This window comes from Myotis yumanensis, unplaced genomic scaffold (genome assembly GCF_028538775.1).
Source record: "Myotis yumanensis isolate MYYU_CA2020_CCGP unplaced genomic scaffold, mMyoYum1.0.hap1 SCAF_7, whole genome shotgun sequence".
Classification (NCBI taxonomy): Eukaryota; Metazoa; Chordata; class Mammalia; order Chiroptera; family Vespertilionidae; genus Myotis; species Myotis yumanensis.
Window position 1 is genome coordinate 45,691,220 of NW_027223758.1, and position 15,017 is coordinate 45,706,236.

Consider the following 15,017-nt stretch of genomic DNA (forward strand, 5'->3'; position numbering starts at 1 on the left):
TCTTTCCAGCTTTCTCCATCACAGCAGAAACTGGAAGACTGTGATTATGGGTGAATCATGTCCTCTGGGTTCCTGAGTCAGGTCAGGCCCAGGAAGCTTCCTGCTGCTAACCCAGAGTGCCGTCCCATGCCAATTATTTAAAGATAAATGTTGCTATTTTCTGTATTGAGGGAGAGGCTCTTTCCTGTGAGAAATGGATTTTCGCTGAGACTCTGAAATCTGCTGCTCCTGAGCCCTCTTACCAATGTCTTTGCTTTTCTCTTTACTTCCTCCAGGGCCTCCTGCTCAACCTCAGCTGTTTTCACCTTTGGCAGTTGTCAGGGAGGAACAAATCTTTCTCTACCCTCAAGGTTCTTATAGCTGGTCTAATAATAAAATAGACATGAGGTAGATTAGCAAACAACCAAATTTGATACATACATACCTATCGGATCCCTTTATATGTCAGTCTGAGACCCTGCATGCAGAGGAGATTCAGAGACAGAAAGGGAACATGAGTGTATAAGACATCCTGAGGAAGGGTTGAGGTGGGGTGACTGGGGGCTTTAAAGAGTCATTGCAGAATGATAAGAACAGATGCTTAGTAAATAAAAAAAGTCCTGTTCTACAGACAGGTCAAAGATGCTAACTCTGATAATTTCCCTTTATGGGCAAGGCTCCTAATTCAAATTCTTCTAGGTAGTCAAGGGAGGGCAGAAGTTTCTCCTGACCCTGCAGTTACAGTTGCCCTTAGCTCATAATAATCCACATATTACAGAAGCACATTTTTGAGTGACTATCTCTGAATCCCCACACAGTCTTTATACAAATTATGAGACCATGAATTATACCTACCTTCTAACTTTACTGAGAAAGAAATTTATAGAGATCTTCTTCTTCTTCTAATTCTCCTTCTAATTCTCCTTCTCCTTCTCCTTCTCCTTCTCCTTCTCCTTCTCCTTCTCCTTCTCCTTCTCGTCCTCCTCCTTCTCCTTCTCCTTCTCCTCCCCCTCCCCCTCCCCCTCCCCCTCCTCCTCCTCCTCCTCCTCTTCCTCCTCCTCTTCCTCCTCCTCCTCCTCTTCCTCCTCCTCCTCCTCCTCCTCCTCCTCCTCCTCCTCCTCCTCCTCCTCCTCCTCCTTCTTCTTCTTCTTCTTCTTCTTCTTCTTCTTCTTCTTCTTCTTCTTCTTCCTCTTCCTCTTCTTCTTCTTCCTTGTAGTGGAAGAAAAGAAGAAAGATACTGATATACAGAGCAATTCTGATGCTGGAAATCTCATTTAATTTTTTTCTTTTCCTTCATTGAAGGAGCAGGTTTTTCATGTACAACTTGATTTGTGAACTTAGGCAACAGGAAGGAGTTCCCAGGTATTAGTAGATATAATTTATGGTATGATTCCTTTTATGAACCAATACATTGACATCCTGAATTTGAAATATGTAAATTAGACACTTCTGGGTTTGTGACATTTTCTACCCCTCCCAAACTATCCATCCAAATGCAGTCCTCCCAGAGTGAGATTTGTTCATACTTCTAACTATTGTATCTATATTTTCTGTCTCACCAGTCACTGCAGTCATCTTTGGACACTCAGCATCTAGATCAATGTCTGAAAATGCAAGTGCTCAAAAATCTGACTAATTTAATGTTCCTGCACATTATAGGCAATGTTCTATCCACCAACTTATTGGAGAAGCAAGGAGTCAGCATCTAACAACAAGTTATCAATGAAGAATATAAAAGTGGAAATGTTTAATGCCCACATATCTGTTAGGCATGAACTTCAGTGTAGTCAGTACTGGGTTTGTTGATGACAGTCAAGGCTAAGTGTGTCTTGGAATGGATACCCCTAGGCCTGTGCTGTCAATGCTCTGGGAGGATAACAGATGAGTGTCTGAGTGGCAATGTGATATGTAACATTAACTTTATCAGCCCAAGCTGGGAAGGAAGCAAAGTGAAGAGTGACAGGTCTGGCCTTAACCAGTTAGGCTCAGTGGATAGAGCACTGGCCCTTGGACTGAAGGGTCCTGGGTTAGATTCTGGTCAAGGGCACACACTTCGGTTGTGGGTTCGATCCCCAGTGGGGGCATGCAGGAGGCAGCTGATCCATGATTCTCTCTCATCATTGATGTTTCTATCTCTCTCTCCCTCTTCCTTCCTCTCTGTAAAATCAATAAAAATGTATTTTAAAAAAAGAGTGACAGGTCTGGAATCAGGAAGTTAGAGTATCTATCCCAGCTCTTCCCTGACCTAACTGATTTCAAGGATGGCAATTAATTTTGTTGAAATTTTGTGGTTTTTTTTATTGCTTAAATTTAGAGAATTGTAAAAAAGGATCTCTACTAACACTTCTAACATTACATTGGTTACTACCCCTTATGAAATAGTCTTCTATCTAATTTTAATGAAAAATAATCCAGACATAGAGAGGGAATAAGGTCAACTACTTTAGCAACAAAAACCAAATTTGTTCTTGTCCATTTCTAAATCCTCCTCCTATGTGCCAGCTTCAGGGTCAAACAGACTATAAATCTGGGCTTTGGAAATAGTTTTATAGCCTACAGTAGTTAAGATCATCTTTCTGAACTTCCATTTCTTCATTTTAAAAATTGGTTTTATAAGAGTTTCTACTTTATTGAGCTGTTGTGAGGATAAATAGACTATGTGTTTATTAAAGAAACTGGAACATAGCATGCATCCAATTGATGTTGCCTGCTGTTTTCCTTGCCATTACCATCACATCACCACCATCACTACCCTCATCATTATCATTATCATTATCACCAGCAGCAATAGTAGCATCCTTTAACTTTGCTTGGAAACCAAATCATGGCCACCTTGTCTTTAGCCACCATATTAAAATATGAGCTGTTATTTCATCAGTTCTAAAATATTAGTGGATTCCAGGTTAGAGAGGTGTTTTTCTCAATGTTTGATTTATACTTCTATGTCAGTATTTGGAAGCCAATGTTCCAGGAAGCTGTACACCAATGTGTCTATTAAGCCCATCAAGTGTACTCAAAAGTTCTGACTCACTAAGCTTACTCCAATTAATCCCTGGGTTTTGACAATATTTAGTTCTGATCCTATATTTGTTATGCATTCTGCATCTCTAAGCAAATTTTGTCTCATTGCCACACCCCAAACTTTTCACTGCAAGAGGTGTGGCAGAATAACTGGTTCTAAAATGAACATCCTTTCCATTCATTTCTCTGGGGGTCAGCAGAAAGTCCCAGTACCTCTGAGCACTGGTCTAACTGCGGTATTTATGCTGATGTGTATTTGGTGGGTGAAGTATTGGGATAGAAAGGGTGACCTTCCTGGCAACACCATTTGTGCAATCCAGGGCATGCTCTGGAGAACAAGAGTTGAATGCTATGATAGGCTTCATCAGCCCTGGGATGCAGAGCTCCAGGTTCCTGTGCAGTAGCTGCCTTGGTATTGCCTTCAAGGTCATTGATGTTCAACCCCTGGATAAACATGACTGCAGGGAACTGAAATGCAGACAACACTCTATTTTTCATGTGTAATTTATCTTGAATGAACTTCACTTGAGTCTGATCACTAACTTAGAGTGTATTAAAAAATACAAGCTTTTTTTTTTAAAAAAATTATTGTCCTTAGTAGACAAAAAATTATATTAGACATAAAATATAGGTTAAAAAAGTCCTCGTTAGAAAGGAAACAAATGCATTCTTAGTCTCCAATGAAGCATGAATCTTCTTAGGCAATATTTGGAGGATGAGTATTTCTGGTTTCTACCCATTAGGGCACATAATTACCAGGGACAGAGACTATGCAGCCTTAGATGTTAAGATTCTAAAACACAAGGGACTGACCCTGGGTTTCTGTGCAATGGGATGGCCCTACCCTTTGGGGAATGACACACAAACAGTCACTTGGAAGGGCAGAACCTTTAGTGAGTTCTGGTCTCTGGATCTACAACAAGATGTCTTCCTGCATTTCTGAGTTTGCCTCATTTATGAGACCCTTAAGTTTTGTGGATTTCTAGTTTTCTGACTGCCCATTAGGTATTTTATGATTGATTTATAGGTGCTTACATGTGTATATTACATTCATACTGCTACTGTATTTCCAGACCTTGAATGATTGCTTGACCATCAACATCAGAGCATTTGTTCCAAATGTTGGCCTGCTTGTGTGCTGAATTTGGTCCCACTATTCTGGCCTTCAGGATGCTAGATTTGTTTATTTATTTTTTGTCATTTTATATGTGAGACCTGCTGCCTTAGCCAGCATGAGGCATAGCAGGTGCCGAATAATTATTAAATGACTTCTACTACACTACACATAGTAAGGCAATCTTGGATTTTTATAATGTCCTTTATAATAGAAATATAAGTGAATTCTTATAGAAGAAACTAGTGGCCTGGTGCATGAAAATTCATGCACTGGAGGGGGGTCCCTCAGCTTGGCCTTCCCCCTCTCACAGTCTGGGAGCCCTCAGGGGTGGGAGGCAACCTGGCGATCAGGGGAAGGTGACACCCCCATCACACCTCTGCTGCTGCCACTGCTGGCATTGCAAGCCTCAGCTGGCCCTGCTTACCTGAGCCTTGGGTGGCCCTGGGCAGCTGAGCAGCTGCCATCCGAGGCTTGCCTGTGCTTCAGGCTGGCCCTGGGTGACTGGGGGGCTGATGGGATTGGGAGACTCCAAAGGCAGGTGTGCCCTGGGGGGGGGGGGGGGTGGCTGAGGAGACTGAGAGCCACCATCTTTTGGCTGTGGGTGCTGCCATCTTTGAGGGTGTGGCAGTCAATTAGCATATTCCCTCTTTATTGTCTATGGGTGCCTCCATCTAGAGAGGGTGTGACAGTCAATTAGCATATTCCCTCTTTATTAGATAGGATAATAGGCTCCTGAGTGACTTAAAGAGAATGAGTCAATCATTCATTCATTTGTCACATAGTTGCTGACCCCTGTGTGTGCTCCAGGTGTACAACATAGATAATTCCAACAGAGCCCTGTAATGATGGAGACGACAAGATTATACATTGAAGGTTTTCCCCAAAAAAGGACAATATTATTTCATAAGGGAAGAGGGTATGTATCCTTTCATTTCAACATTGGCAGTTTGTGAAGCTTGGCTTTCATCTTTGACTAAGGAAAAGCAACAAGTAATATGAATAAATCACCATTTTATTGATAATGTATTTCATAAAATCAGAAATGTAGACATGTAAGGAAAAAATAGCACATGACATGATTCTTAGTAGACAATGTACACAATTTAACATTGGATTGAAGTGTTATAGCAGATGTAAATAAATTTAAAGAAATGTAGGTGTAAGGCTAATACATTTGAATAGTAGATATAATTTTTGAAGCAGAAAATGTGGTATTTCACATTTAGATGGTAGAGTATTGAAATATCCTTTTACCATTCCTTGAACATTTTATCCCAAAGGTAGAATTATCATGGGGAAATAATCTACATGTATTTGTAGAAAGAGAGAGACAAACATGATCTTTCGCCTATTACATTCTTAGTGATGACTATGAGATTGGAAAAGAAAGCTAAAGAGAACCCATTTCCTGCAATCAAAGTACTGGAACAACTCTGTTACCCTCCCCCTAAAGCAGCAGCATGTTAATTGCATCTAAGGGGACGAGAATCTGCCAAAGAAGAGAATGCTATTGGTCTTGTTGTGCTTGATGAGGAACAGGAAGGGGTGATCACAATGGAACATTTCATAATTTGGTACTGATGTGACAGAAATTCCTATGCCAGTAGCAGCTGCAGCCTCTGTACCCTCCTCTGTCACCTCCACAAAGGACTTGTGTATCATTGCAGATATCACGAGATCCCCACTTCCTGACATGCCCGAGAAGTCGGCATCCTGTGAACTGAAGGCGTCCACCATCCCCAGGGCTTTCATAGTGACCTGGAGTTCAAAGCTTTGTTCCACCTTGAACCGAGGTAAGTGAACATGCACATGACTCATGCTCATATTCCGTGAGCTGGTCCACTCTATTAATTTCTCTGCAGTGAGTTTGTCTTCAAGCTATAATGATGGAAAAAATAACAAATGACATGATTCTCAGTGGACATTGAACACAATTGAGCATTGGATTAAAATGTTCCAGCAAATATAAATACAGGAGATTCAGTTATATATATATTATAATAGATAGTAATATCTAAGTGCATATTATACATAACAAACCTAATCATCTGTATTATATATAAAGCAATAGAACCATTAAATAAAATTATTTTGTAAAAGATGAAATATATACCTCCATTCTTAACTGCCTGTCCACTGTATGTTTACATTTTAAATAGTTCTCTTCTAGTTAATGTTTTTTTGTACAAAATTTTTACAGTTTATAGCATCCAACTTACTTTTATTCTTTTTTTTGTTGCTTGACCTATTTGTAAACATCTCCATATAGCCATATATTTCTTGAATCAAGTTTTAATTGTCATATTCTGCCATTAAACTGATAGTCAATGTATATATCTTTTCATAATTAATATTTTTAAAGTATTTACTGTGTGTCAGCCCCTAAGCTAAACTATTGGCAATACAATGCTGCACCAATGCTCCTTGTTGAAATGTTCATTACTTTTAGACACTTTGGTCCAAATGCTTTTGCCTTGTTTAGACTAATTAGCAGAGGATAAATTCCAGGACTGGGGCTCCTAATGTTATTGATAAGGAGGACTGCTGGGTGGGAGGAAAGAGATAGTAAAGGCTATTCACATATCCCACCAGACTACTTTCCTGGAGGACTTCCCCTGCCAGTGTTGCCACAGTATGTACTTTGTGGCAAGCTCACTGCCACTCTGGCAGCATCCTTTACTATTATAGGGATTGTATATGCCATTTTTGGAATGTCCTCAATATGTCAGTTATTGTTATTGATATTTTTTACACATTATCTTTAAACTGATAAGAACAGATACTACACTTGATCTTAGCCAAAAGGCTGAGAAGCGATTATTATCTTTAATCATTATAAAATGCTAAGAGGAAAATTTCTCTTTCTTCTCTCTCACAGGAATGAGGGTGCAAATGACTTGGAGCTCTTAGGGATAGACTACTTCTAAACTGAAAAGTGAAAATCAAGATAAATCTATTTGTCTACTGTCCACAAACTCATTGTGAGTCAGTATGCAAAATAGTACCCATTGGTGCTTTAATTTGCTTGCTTTTGTTTCTGGGTGAACCTGCATATGTTTTTCCATGTGTCACCTACATCAAAGTCTTAGTTTTTTGGTCTTCAAGTGAATAAATTGGAATATATCTGAGGTTCCTATGGTTGCAAAATAGTCCATGTGTGTGCCAAGGTATATGTATTTTTCCTGAACTGACATTCATGGTTTCATCAGAATGTTAATGGGACCTATGATCCTACAAACTTCTATATATTTTTCCATATCACACACACGTGATACTTAAGATATTATTTATTTTTTTGGAACATGACCGAATGCTAGGTTCTCCTTAACACCTCTCCTTCAGGCTGTATTCATAGAAGAGACAAAGTATCTATTCCTGAACCCCTTCAGACATCACCCATGGGCTGTGAGCACCGCTTCCATAAACAGCCCACACAAGCATTGTACTACAAGGAAATTGGGCAATAGAAAGAAGAATTGTAGATACAAGGTTTTACCTGCTGAAGACCATCTATTTCATTTGGCAGCAACAACACCATGCTCAGGTCTTTGTCTTTGTATGGTATTTCCAGGATCTTGGCTTGCATGTCCTCCAGTGAGGCGAACTTAAACATATGGCTTTGTTTCATCATCTGCACAACTTTGCTTGTATCCTGCAGTAAATTAGTGTGGCAAACAAATGCCAAGGGAGGCATAAGTTAAAAAAATAATATTATTGAGATAGCAAACACATCCTCTTTCTAAGAGATAATCTGGGACATTTGTGAGTTAGAGAGAAGAGTTTCTTTAAGGGTTCCTAACTAAATAAAGTAAAAAATAAAACAAGAAAGTGCAGCTGTGAGAAATTCTGTTCTCTACCTGCAGTTGTACATTAATCAAATATCTGTTGAAATGGAACATTCTATGTCTAGCTACGTTGCATTATATAAGTAAAAAATAGACAATACCTTGTTCAGCCAAAATTGTCCCTGCTCAGTTTTTTTTGGATCAAATTTTTCATTCCACTGCCCCTTGAAATAGATGGCATTCACCAGAACCAGAATGGTGGAGCTGTCAAGAGAGCCTTCGGGAAAGAGATTCTTGATTTTTTCTGCAAAAGAAAGAAAAACAAAGGTCTATCATGAAAGGTACAAGTGGTTTGTCTGGAAGATGCTTTGAAAATTAAAGTGATCATTAGTTATTCATACAAGTCACCACTTTAGTGATTCCATGACCAAATAGTTGACAAGGTACAATCTTTCTTATATCACCAGACTGATGGAGTTACCCCCATGGAGAAGACAACCCTTTTTATGATTAGGAAGGTGTTCAGATTCTCTGAGGGTGACTTCAGTCATCTCACACTGAATACTGATGAACTGATTTCATCTGCTCTTTCAACAAATGCGTTTCCCCCCCCCTCCGTGCCTCCCTCCCCCCTGGACTTTCCTCCTCCTTCCTTCTCTCTGTTCTTTCCTCCCTTTCCATTCTCTTCTTTTCTTCCTTCTTCTCTTTTTTTCCCTTTTATTTCAAATTTAGGCTCATGACTCAGGGGAAATAGGGCCTGAATGTTCTTTAGAGCCAATGTCACGAGCTCTATAACCTGAAGCACATGCTCTATGTGGTCAGCTGCCATTCCCTGTGGTGTCTTCCTCTTCATTCCCCACTTTGAATTGCTGTTGGTTTAGTCTGGGCCGCAGGTGGGAGGGAGAATCCAGCTCATAGAATGGAGACTGTCAACTTTGTGCTGTGGTTGGGGAAGAAGCTGTGGGTATGGCCAAGTGGGATAGGCAGGTGGCAAGAAGGGGGATTTACAAGAAAGTTGTTTGTTTCCCAGTTAACAAAGGATAAGGGATCCTTTTCTCATCTTTTCTCTTAGGGATCCTAATCCAGAAGTTAAGTCTCTGATTTAAAGTAAAAGATGTGAACCTAAGATGGGGTCTAAGCAGAGAGTTGGGGTCCACAAAGATGCTATCAGTCTCCAGCTGCATTTTCATGTAGCTGTTCCCCCGATCCCTCATGGGCTCCCCTTGTTTCTGTCCACATTTACTTGGACCATGCCACCATCCGCAGTGCCCTCCCCCAGACACTCTGTGGACTCCCTATCCTGGTACTCCACGCAGTGTCAGCACAGGTTCATGCACAGCGGGGACTCACGGTGACTTTTCATGGGTGACCCTCTCATACTGTACCATTCGTTTGGCTTTCCACCCAGGAATTAATCATCTTTCGGGTTTCTTCTGTAGCATTTGAAAAATCAGCAGATTCCACACTGGCTAGGTAGAATTTCTTAACATTATCCAAGTATTCCTTTGATGTGGGAAGGAAGAAAGGAGGAATTAAGAGTAATTTATCAGTAACTATGTATTCCCAAGTTAAATTATGTTTTATCATTACCAACTATAGTACATCAGCTCATCCCTAAACCCACACTTTACTGGTGGGTTGTCAGGCTCGGGGATACTCCAGTGAACAGAACTGTGGTGAGGGATCCTGACTGACATACCATGAATAAATGATCCCCAGGTGGGTCAGCCAAGCTCATGTGACTCAATTTCCCCAATTTGGTCATTGGGGATAGAGGACCAGGAGGCAGGCGACAGGTGTGGCAGATCCATGAAACTCACCTGAAAAAACTGAAACTTCTTATCTCCATAGAGCCTGTTGGCAAGGCTCAGCTTGTAGGCATCAGTGGGCTTATTTAACTCAGTCAGAAGCTTTTGAAATTGCTGGTGCACGTTTCTCGACTCTTCAACCTTCAAACATCAAAAACGAGCTCACTGAATTCTCTGTCATTGTAAATACTAAACCATGTACTTCAGTCTGTCAGATCCATATGTAACGTTTGGCAGCCCCCTAGATGACTTTTGTTGTTAGTCTCTGATATTTGGTGTATTTTACCTCATATATCCTTTATAATCCTCCCATTGACTCATCCAGAAATTTTTTTCTTTCTGCTCTAACATACTCCAGTCTTTTCTCATGTGAACTATAGGGGCAGCACCATTTCACTATTGGGTTGTCTTTTGATTGGTTCAGTGGTTAGGCTTAAATCTCCAGCTAAACTTAAGCTCCTTAAGGACTACCAGCGGTTCTCAACCTGTGGCGGTCGAACGACCCTTTCACACGGGTCACCTAAGACCATCCTGCATATCAGATATTTACATTATGATTCATAACAGTAGCAACATTACAGTTATGAAGTAGCAACGAAAATAATTTTATGGTTGGGTCACAACATGAGGAACTGTATTTAAAGGGCCAGAAGGTTGAGAACCACTGGACTAGATTGTATGTCATTTCTAACAGCCACCAATGGTATGAGAATGTTGAACTTGCATGTTTTAATATTCTGTGACACGAAGCCCAATTATACTCCTTGGCAGAATTATTTCTAAGAACGATTGATTGGGATCTATGCTTTTTACTCATAATGGTCATACTGGAAGAGTGGTAACAGTGTGTGCCTGGTACATTACTAAAGACTTCACATCTATATCTCTAAGTCTTTAGTCTAATTCAAATGAAAATAAGAGGCTAAGAGAGTTAAATAAGTTCTCTAAGGATACAATGTCACAGAGACAATTTTTGAAACTAGGCCTGCCTGAGTCAGAGCCTTCCACTTGCTAGCTCAGAGTTTTGGACTATTAAGGATATAAGCCATATATCTCATACAATCATTTCCCAAAATATACTTGGATGGATGCTTATTTTTCTGAATCCATTTGTGAGTTAATTAAAATTATATGATTTTAGCAATGCTATTATGATTATTAAAATCATTATCTATGCTAATAAAAGGGTAAAATGCTATTAGATCAGATAGACCAGATGTCTTCCGGATGTCCTTCCAGAAAAAACCACGGTAGCAGCGGCTAAGGCAGAGGCGGTTAGGGGCAATCAGAGCAGTTAGGAGTGATCCAGCTGGCAGGGGGGAGCAGTTAGGGGCATCAGGCAGGCAGGCAGAGGTGGTTAGGGGTGATCATGCAGGCATGCAGAGGGGTTAGGGATGATCAGGCAGGCAGGCAGAGTGGTTAGGGGCGATCAGGCAGGCAGAGTGGTTAGGGGTAATTAGGCAGGCAGGTGAACGGTTAGGAGTCAGCAGTCCTGGATTGCAAGAGATCGGGCCTAAACTAGCAGTCGGACATCCCCTGAGGGGTCCCGGATTGGAGAGGGTGCAGTCTGGGCTGAGGGACACCCCCATGCATGAATTTCGTGCACCAGGCTTCTAGTCTATATGTATAAAAAGCCAGTGAATGGAACACTGTAATGACCGGAATGACCAGTCGCTAGGATACCCACTGTGGCCAGCGAACCAGCCCGATCAGGGTTGGGGCTGGCCGGCCAACCCCCTGTGGCCCTTCTGCCTGGCAGGCCCTGCCCCCGATTTGCCCCCCACCCCATTGGCTCTCGGCTCCTCCCCCCAGCTGGCCCTGCCCCTGATCAGCCCCCCCCACTCCAATCAGGGGCAGGGCCTGTGACTACAGCCTGCGGCCCCTCCCCCCGGCTGACCCCATCCCTGATTGCCCTCCCTTCACATACCAACGGGGGTGGGCCAGCTGGCCAACCACCCACGGCCCCTCCCCTTGGCCACTGGCCACTGATCGACCTGCCCACCCCATTCGGGGGCATGGCTGGCCAGCCCACTGCCCACAGCCACTCCCAACATCTGGCCCCACCCTCAATCAGCCCTCTCACCCCAATCTGGGGTGGGGCCTGATGGCCAATTGCTCCACAGCCCCTCCCCCTGGCCACCCTGGCCCTGATTGGGCTGCATCAGACTGGGCTGGTGGACCCCACCCATGCATGAATTTGTGCACTGGGCCTCTAGTTATTCTATAATAGTAATAACACATTATTTTTATCAAGGTTTCCAGTAATCCAGTCACTGTTGCAATGTTTTGAATGTATTTTCATGAATAGAGGCAACTCTTTTATTGCCCCTAGTTTATTCGGATAAGGTCACTGTGGCTCAGAGCAGTTTATCTTGCCCATGGTCACAATGTGTGAACAGCAGAGCAGAAATTTGAATGTAGCTTTTTGGTTCTAGTACTCATGCTCTTACTCACAATGCTGATCTCCTCTCAGGAAAACAAAAATATGAAATAAATAAGCGTGTAATATGAAATAAAAAAACAACAACTCTGTTTGTCTAATCTATTTTGCCTAAGATTTCCCTTAAGAAATGGACTTTTCACAGTTTATGTGAAATTCCCAATTTAAACAATGACCCTCTTGGATATTTGATGCTCGTTCTAGACTTGAGTGCTGTGACTCACCTGAGCTCTTGTGGTTCCTCCTTTTGTGTTCTCTATGACCTCATTAAAGTGCAGAACCTGGAAGAGACAGGAAGTGGAACAAAAAAACTTTACTCAAAAGATCTGTCTACAGCAGAGGAAATTAAGAGAAAAAAAACAAAGAAAGAAAGAATGGAAGGACAAAAGTAAACCTAAACCCCAAACAAACAAACAAACAAACAAACAAAAAACGCTAAACCAAAGCAAAACAAATAAAAAAGAATAAAGAACACTTTAGTAAGAGTTTTCTCCTTGAGATAACACAGCTAAGCTGGGTTGTAACCAACCCCTTCAAAGAATCCAATTCATATTCATTCATTGCTGAGGACACATGTGATGTTTTCCATGGATTTAAGTCAATGCATTACTTCTACCAATAATTCTCCATTTAAGCCTCACCTCTGGTTGGTGGGCAATGGTAGGGGTTCATTCTAGCTCCCAGAGGAAGTCTAGGAGTATGGAAGCAGTTGGACCAGTCATGGGAATACTTGCTTCTCCTGTGCTACCTATGGGGACAGCCAGCTGTGACCATCTTCACACACAACAACAGAGGGATAAGCCCAATCTAGTCAAAGTAAATAAAGCTGACACCTACCTTTTGAATTTCTGATGCAGTGCGTTTTTGGGACCCTAAGTATACCATGGCTAAGGCTGATGTGATACTAAGCGGGGAATAGAAAATATTTTCATTTGTTGATTTTCTGAACAGCTGGAACAGATCATATGCAAAGCGGGTATTTGCTTCACTGAGTGAATTCATGGTGTCGTTGGTGTGATCTGGAACTCCTGGAAAAGCAGCAGATTCATCATATAATGACTTTACCAAACAAAGGTTACTGTTTAATCAATTTTTCTTAAAGAAACAACTTGTATTTGGGCTTTAGGATTCTGGAAACTCAAGTGTTTCTTGTTTTTTACTGTTTAAACCTTCTATAAAGCACATGTTTTAATTTCATAATTAGAAGACAAGTACAATTATCATTTTAAGAGTTTTGTGAGAAAGTAAGAGAACATTTTTATCTTTCCTTTGTAACTGGCTGGACTAGGTCTGTTTAGAAAAGACTTTATAACAGATGCCAAGACCATGTGGATAATATGCAGCCAGCTCTCCTGAGGCACCTCTGCCTTCTCCTTCAAGGCTATGTGGTTGCCTCTCTCCACAAGTGCTCCTAAGAGAGTGGTTCTTTACTGGGAAATACATTTGATAAGTACAACTTGACAAATCAAGATGAAGTATTTGAATATTTCCCTGACAGAATAAGTAAAATCCCCTCATACAGAAAGCAATGCATGTATGATAGAAAACACATAATTGCTATTATTACCCGAAACAATTCATGTTGTTAAGTGGGAGCAGCTGAGCCACTTACCTGTGTTCATGGAGGAAGCAGGTAGGCAGGGAGTCTGTGAGTCTATGTGTGGTGAATGGTGAGCTCCTAAATATATACCTCTCCTGCCCCGCCTTCCTATAGTTGCAATGTCAAATAATTCAACATTTGATTTCTCAATCCTTACCCGCAGGGGCATGAAATATTTATTGGTAAAGACATGAAAGCTGCCATATTACTCTACCTTTTCCCCCGTTTAGTGCAATTGTGGCCATCATTGGGCCATAGGGCATGCATGCAGTTGCCTTACCAATATCAATGAGAATAAAGTTAAAATCCCAGTTTCCTCACATTCCTCCAGCTCAACCACCCAGAACCAACACTTAAAAAAATATTTCTCCTCTTGACAGTGAATTGTCTTTCAGGTTCACTTCAAACACCAACCAACCAAAAACTTAGATTTGCAAATTGAAGTTGTAAAAGGGCTTGTGCATCCTACCACTTCCCTCAGTGGTTATACTGCATAACCAGGAAAACAGCTCAACTTCTGACCAGGTGTTGAACAATATAGGGAGGACAGGAATCATCAACAATTGTTACAAATGACCATTTGCATGGCAGCATTTTGTGTGGCAGCATTCAAACTATGAAACAAAAATAAATCGTTGGAGCAGCCAGGATCATGACACTTCTCTGTCACCCTGCTCTTCAGTATGCCAGCTTCAGATTCATGGGCTGGAGAATGGAGTTAATGGCCTATAAGAAAAAGTGAGAAAAAGGTCTTCATTGAATGTCATGGTTAACTTTGGTACCATCGGAGCCTTAGTCTCTTAGTGTGCATGGTGTTCCTAGAGGCGGAATAGTATTAAAATGTGTTGATGTTTATGAGCTGGGATATGTATTTGCCCACTTATGCCTTTATTAACCTATTGAAGCAGATCTGTGTTATACCCATTTCACAGAAGATAGAACTGAGTCATGGAGCAGTTGAACAGAGCCCAGATTTTTACAGGTGATGACCTGCACAGGTGAGATATCTAGACAGATAACTTGGCTCAGGAACTGTACGTGTATCCACCGTCCACACTATAGTAGGAAGACTCCAGGCTAAAACAAGGTATTTCCTTGTCTTTCAATGAAGAGAACTCTTTTTGTTGGCACTCACAATAGAGAAAATATCTTCACATAGAATCCAAAGGGGCAGACATGGGTCAATTACTAAGCCCCCAACCTTTCATCTGGGCCTGACAGTCACCAGGAGAGGAAGCATGGCTTTCAGTCACCCTTTTAGGGATCC

General features: G+C 41.4%; 2 protein-coding genes and 1 pseudogene across 2 annotated transcripts in view; 1 reads left to right on the forward strand and 2 right to left on the reverse strand.

Moving 5' to 3' along the window:
- Positions 1-5,190: 5,190 nt before the first annotated feature.
- On the reverse strand, positions 5,191-13,793 carry SERPINB3 (serpin family B member 3). The gene is made up of 8 exons (XM_070420424.1): positions 13,763-13,793; positions 12,988-13,178; positions 12,375-12,431; positions 9,723-9,851; positions 9,288-9,405; positions 8,064-8,206; positions 7,614-7,769; positions 5,191-5,995 (listed from the first exon to the last, which is right to left on the reverse strand). Exons 1-8 carry the CDS (start codon positions 13,770-13,772, stop codon positions 5,591-5,593), a joined length of 1,209 nt encoding a protein of 402 aa, XP_070276525.1. The 5' UTR covers positions 13,773-13,793; the 3' UTR covers positions 5,191-5,590.
- Positions 5,816-15,017, forward strand: part of SERPINB11 (serpin family B member 11) — a 43,294-nt gene continuing 34,092 nt past the window's right edge. Inside the window, exon 1 of the mRNA XM_070420422.1 lies at positions 5,816-5,910. The gene's annotated coding sequence lies outside the window, so the exon portion shown is untranslated. The remainder of the gene's footprint in view (positions 5,911-15,017) is intronic.
- LOC139014811 (U2 spliceosomal RNA) lies at positions 6,804-6,935 on the reverse strand (annotated as a pseudogene).

What these genes read in the sequence shown, in the direction of transcription:
- SERPINB3 (XM_070420424.1), bottom strand. An exon ending in GAGGAACCACAAGAGCTCAG is followed by an intron (nt 9,852 to 12,374) that starts GTGAGTCACAGC and finishes TGATGTTTGAAG; the next exon opens with GTTGAAGAGTCGAGAAACGT. An exon ending in AGAAGTTTCAGTTTTTTCAG is followed by an intron (nt 9,406 to 9,722) that starts GTGAGTTTCATG and finishes CCCACATCAAAG; the next exon opens with GAATACTTGGATAATGTTAA.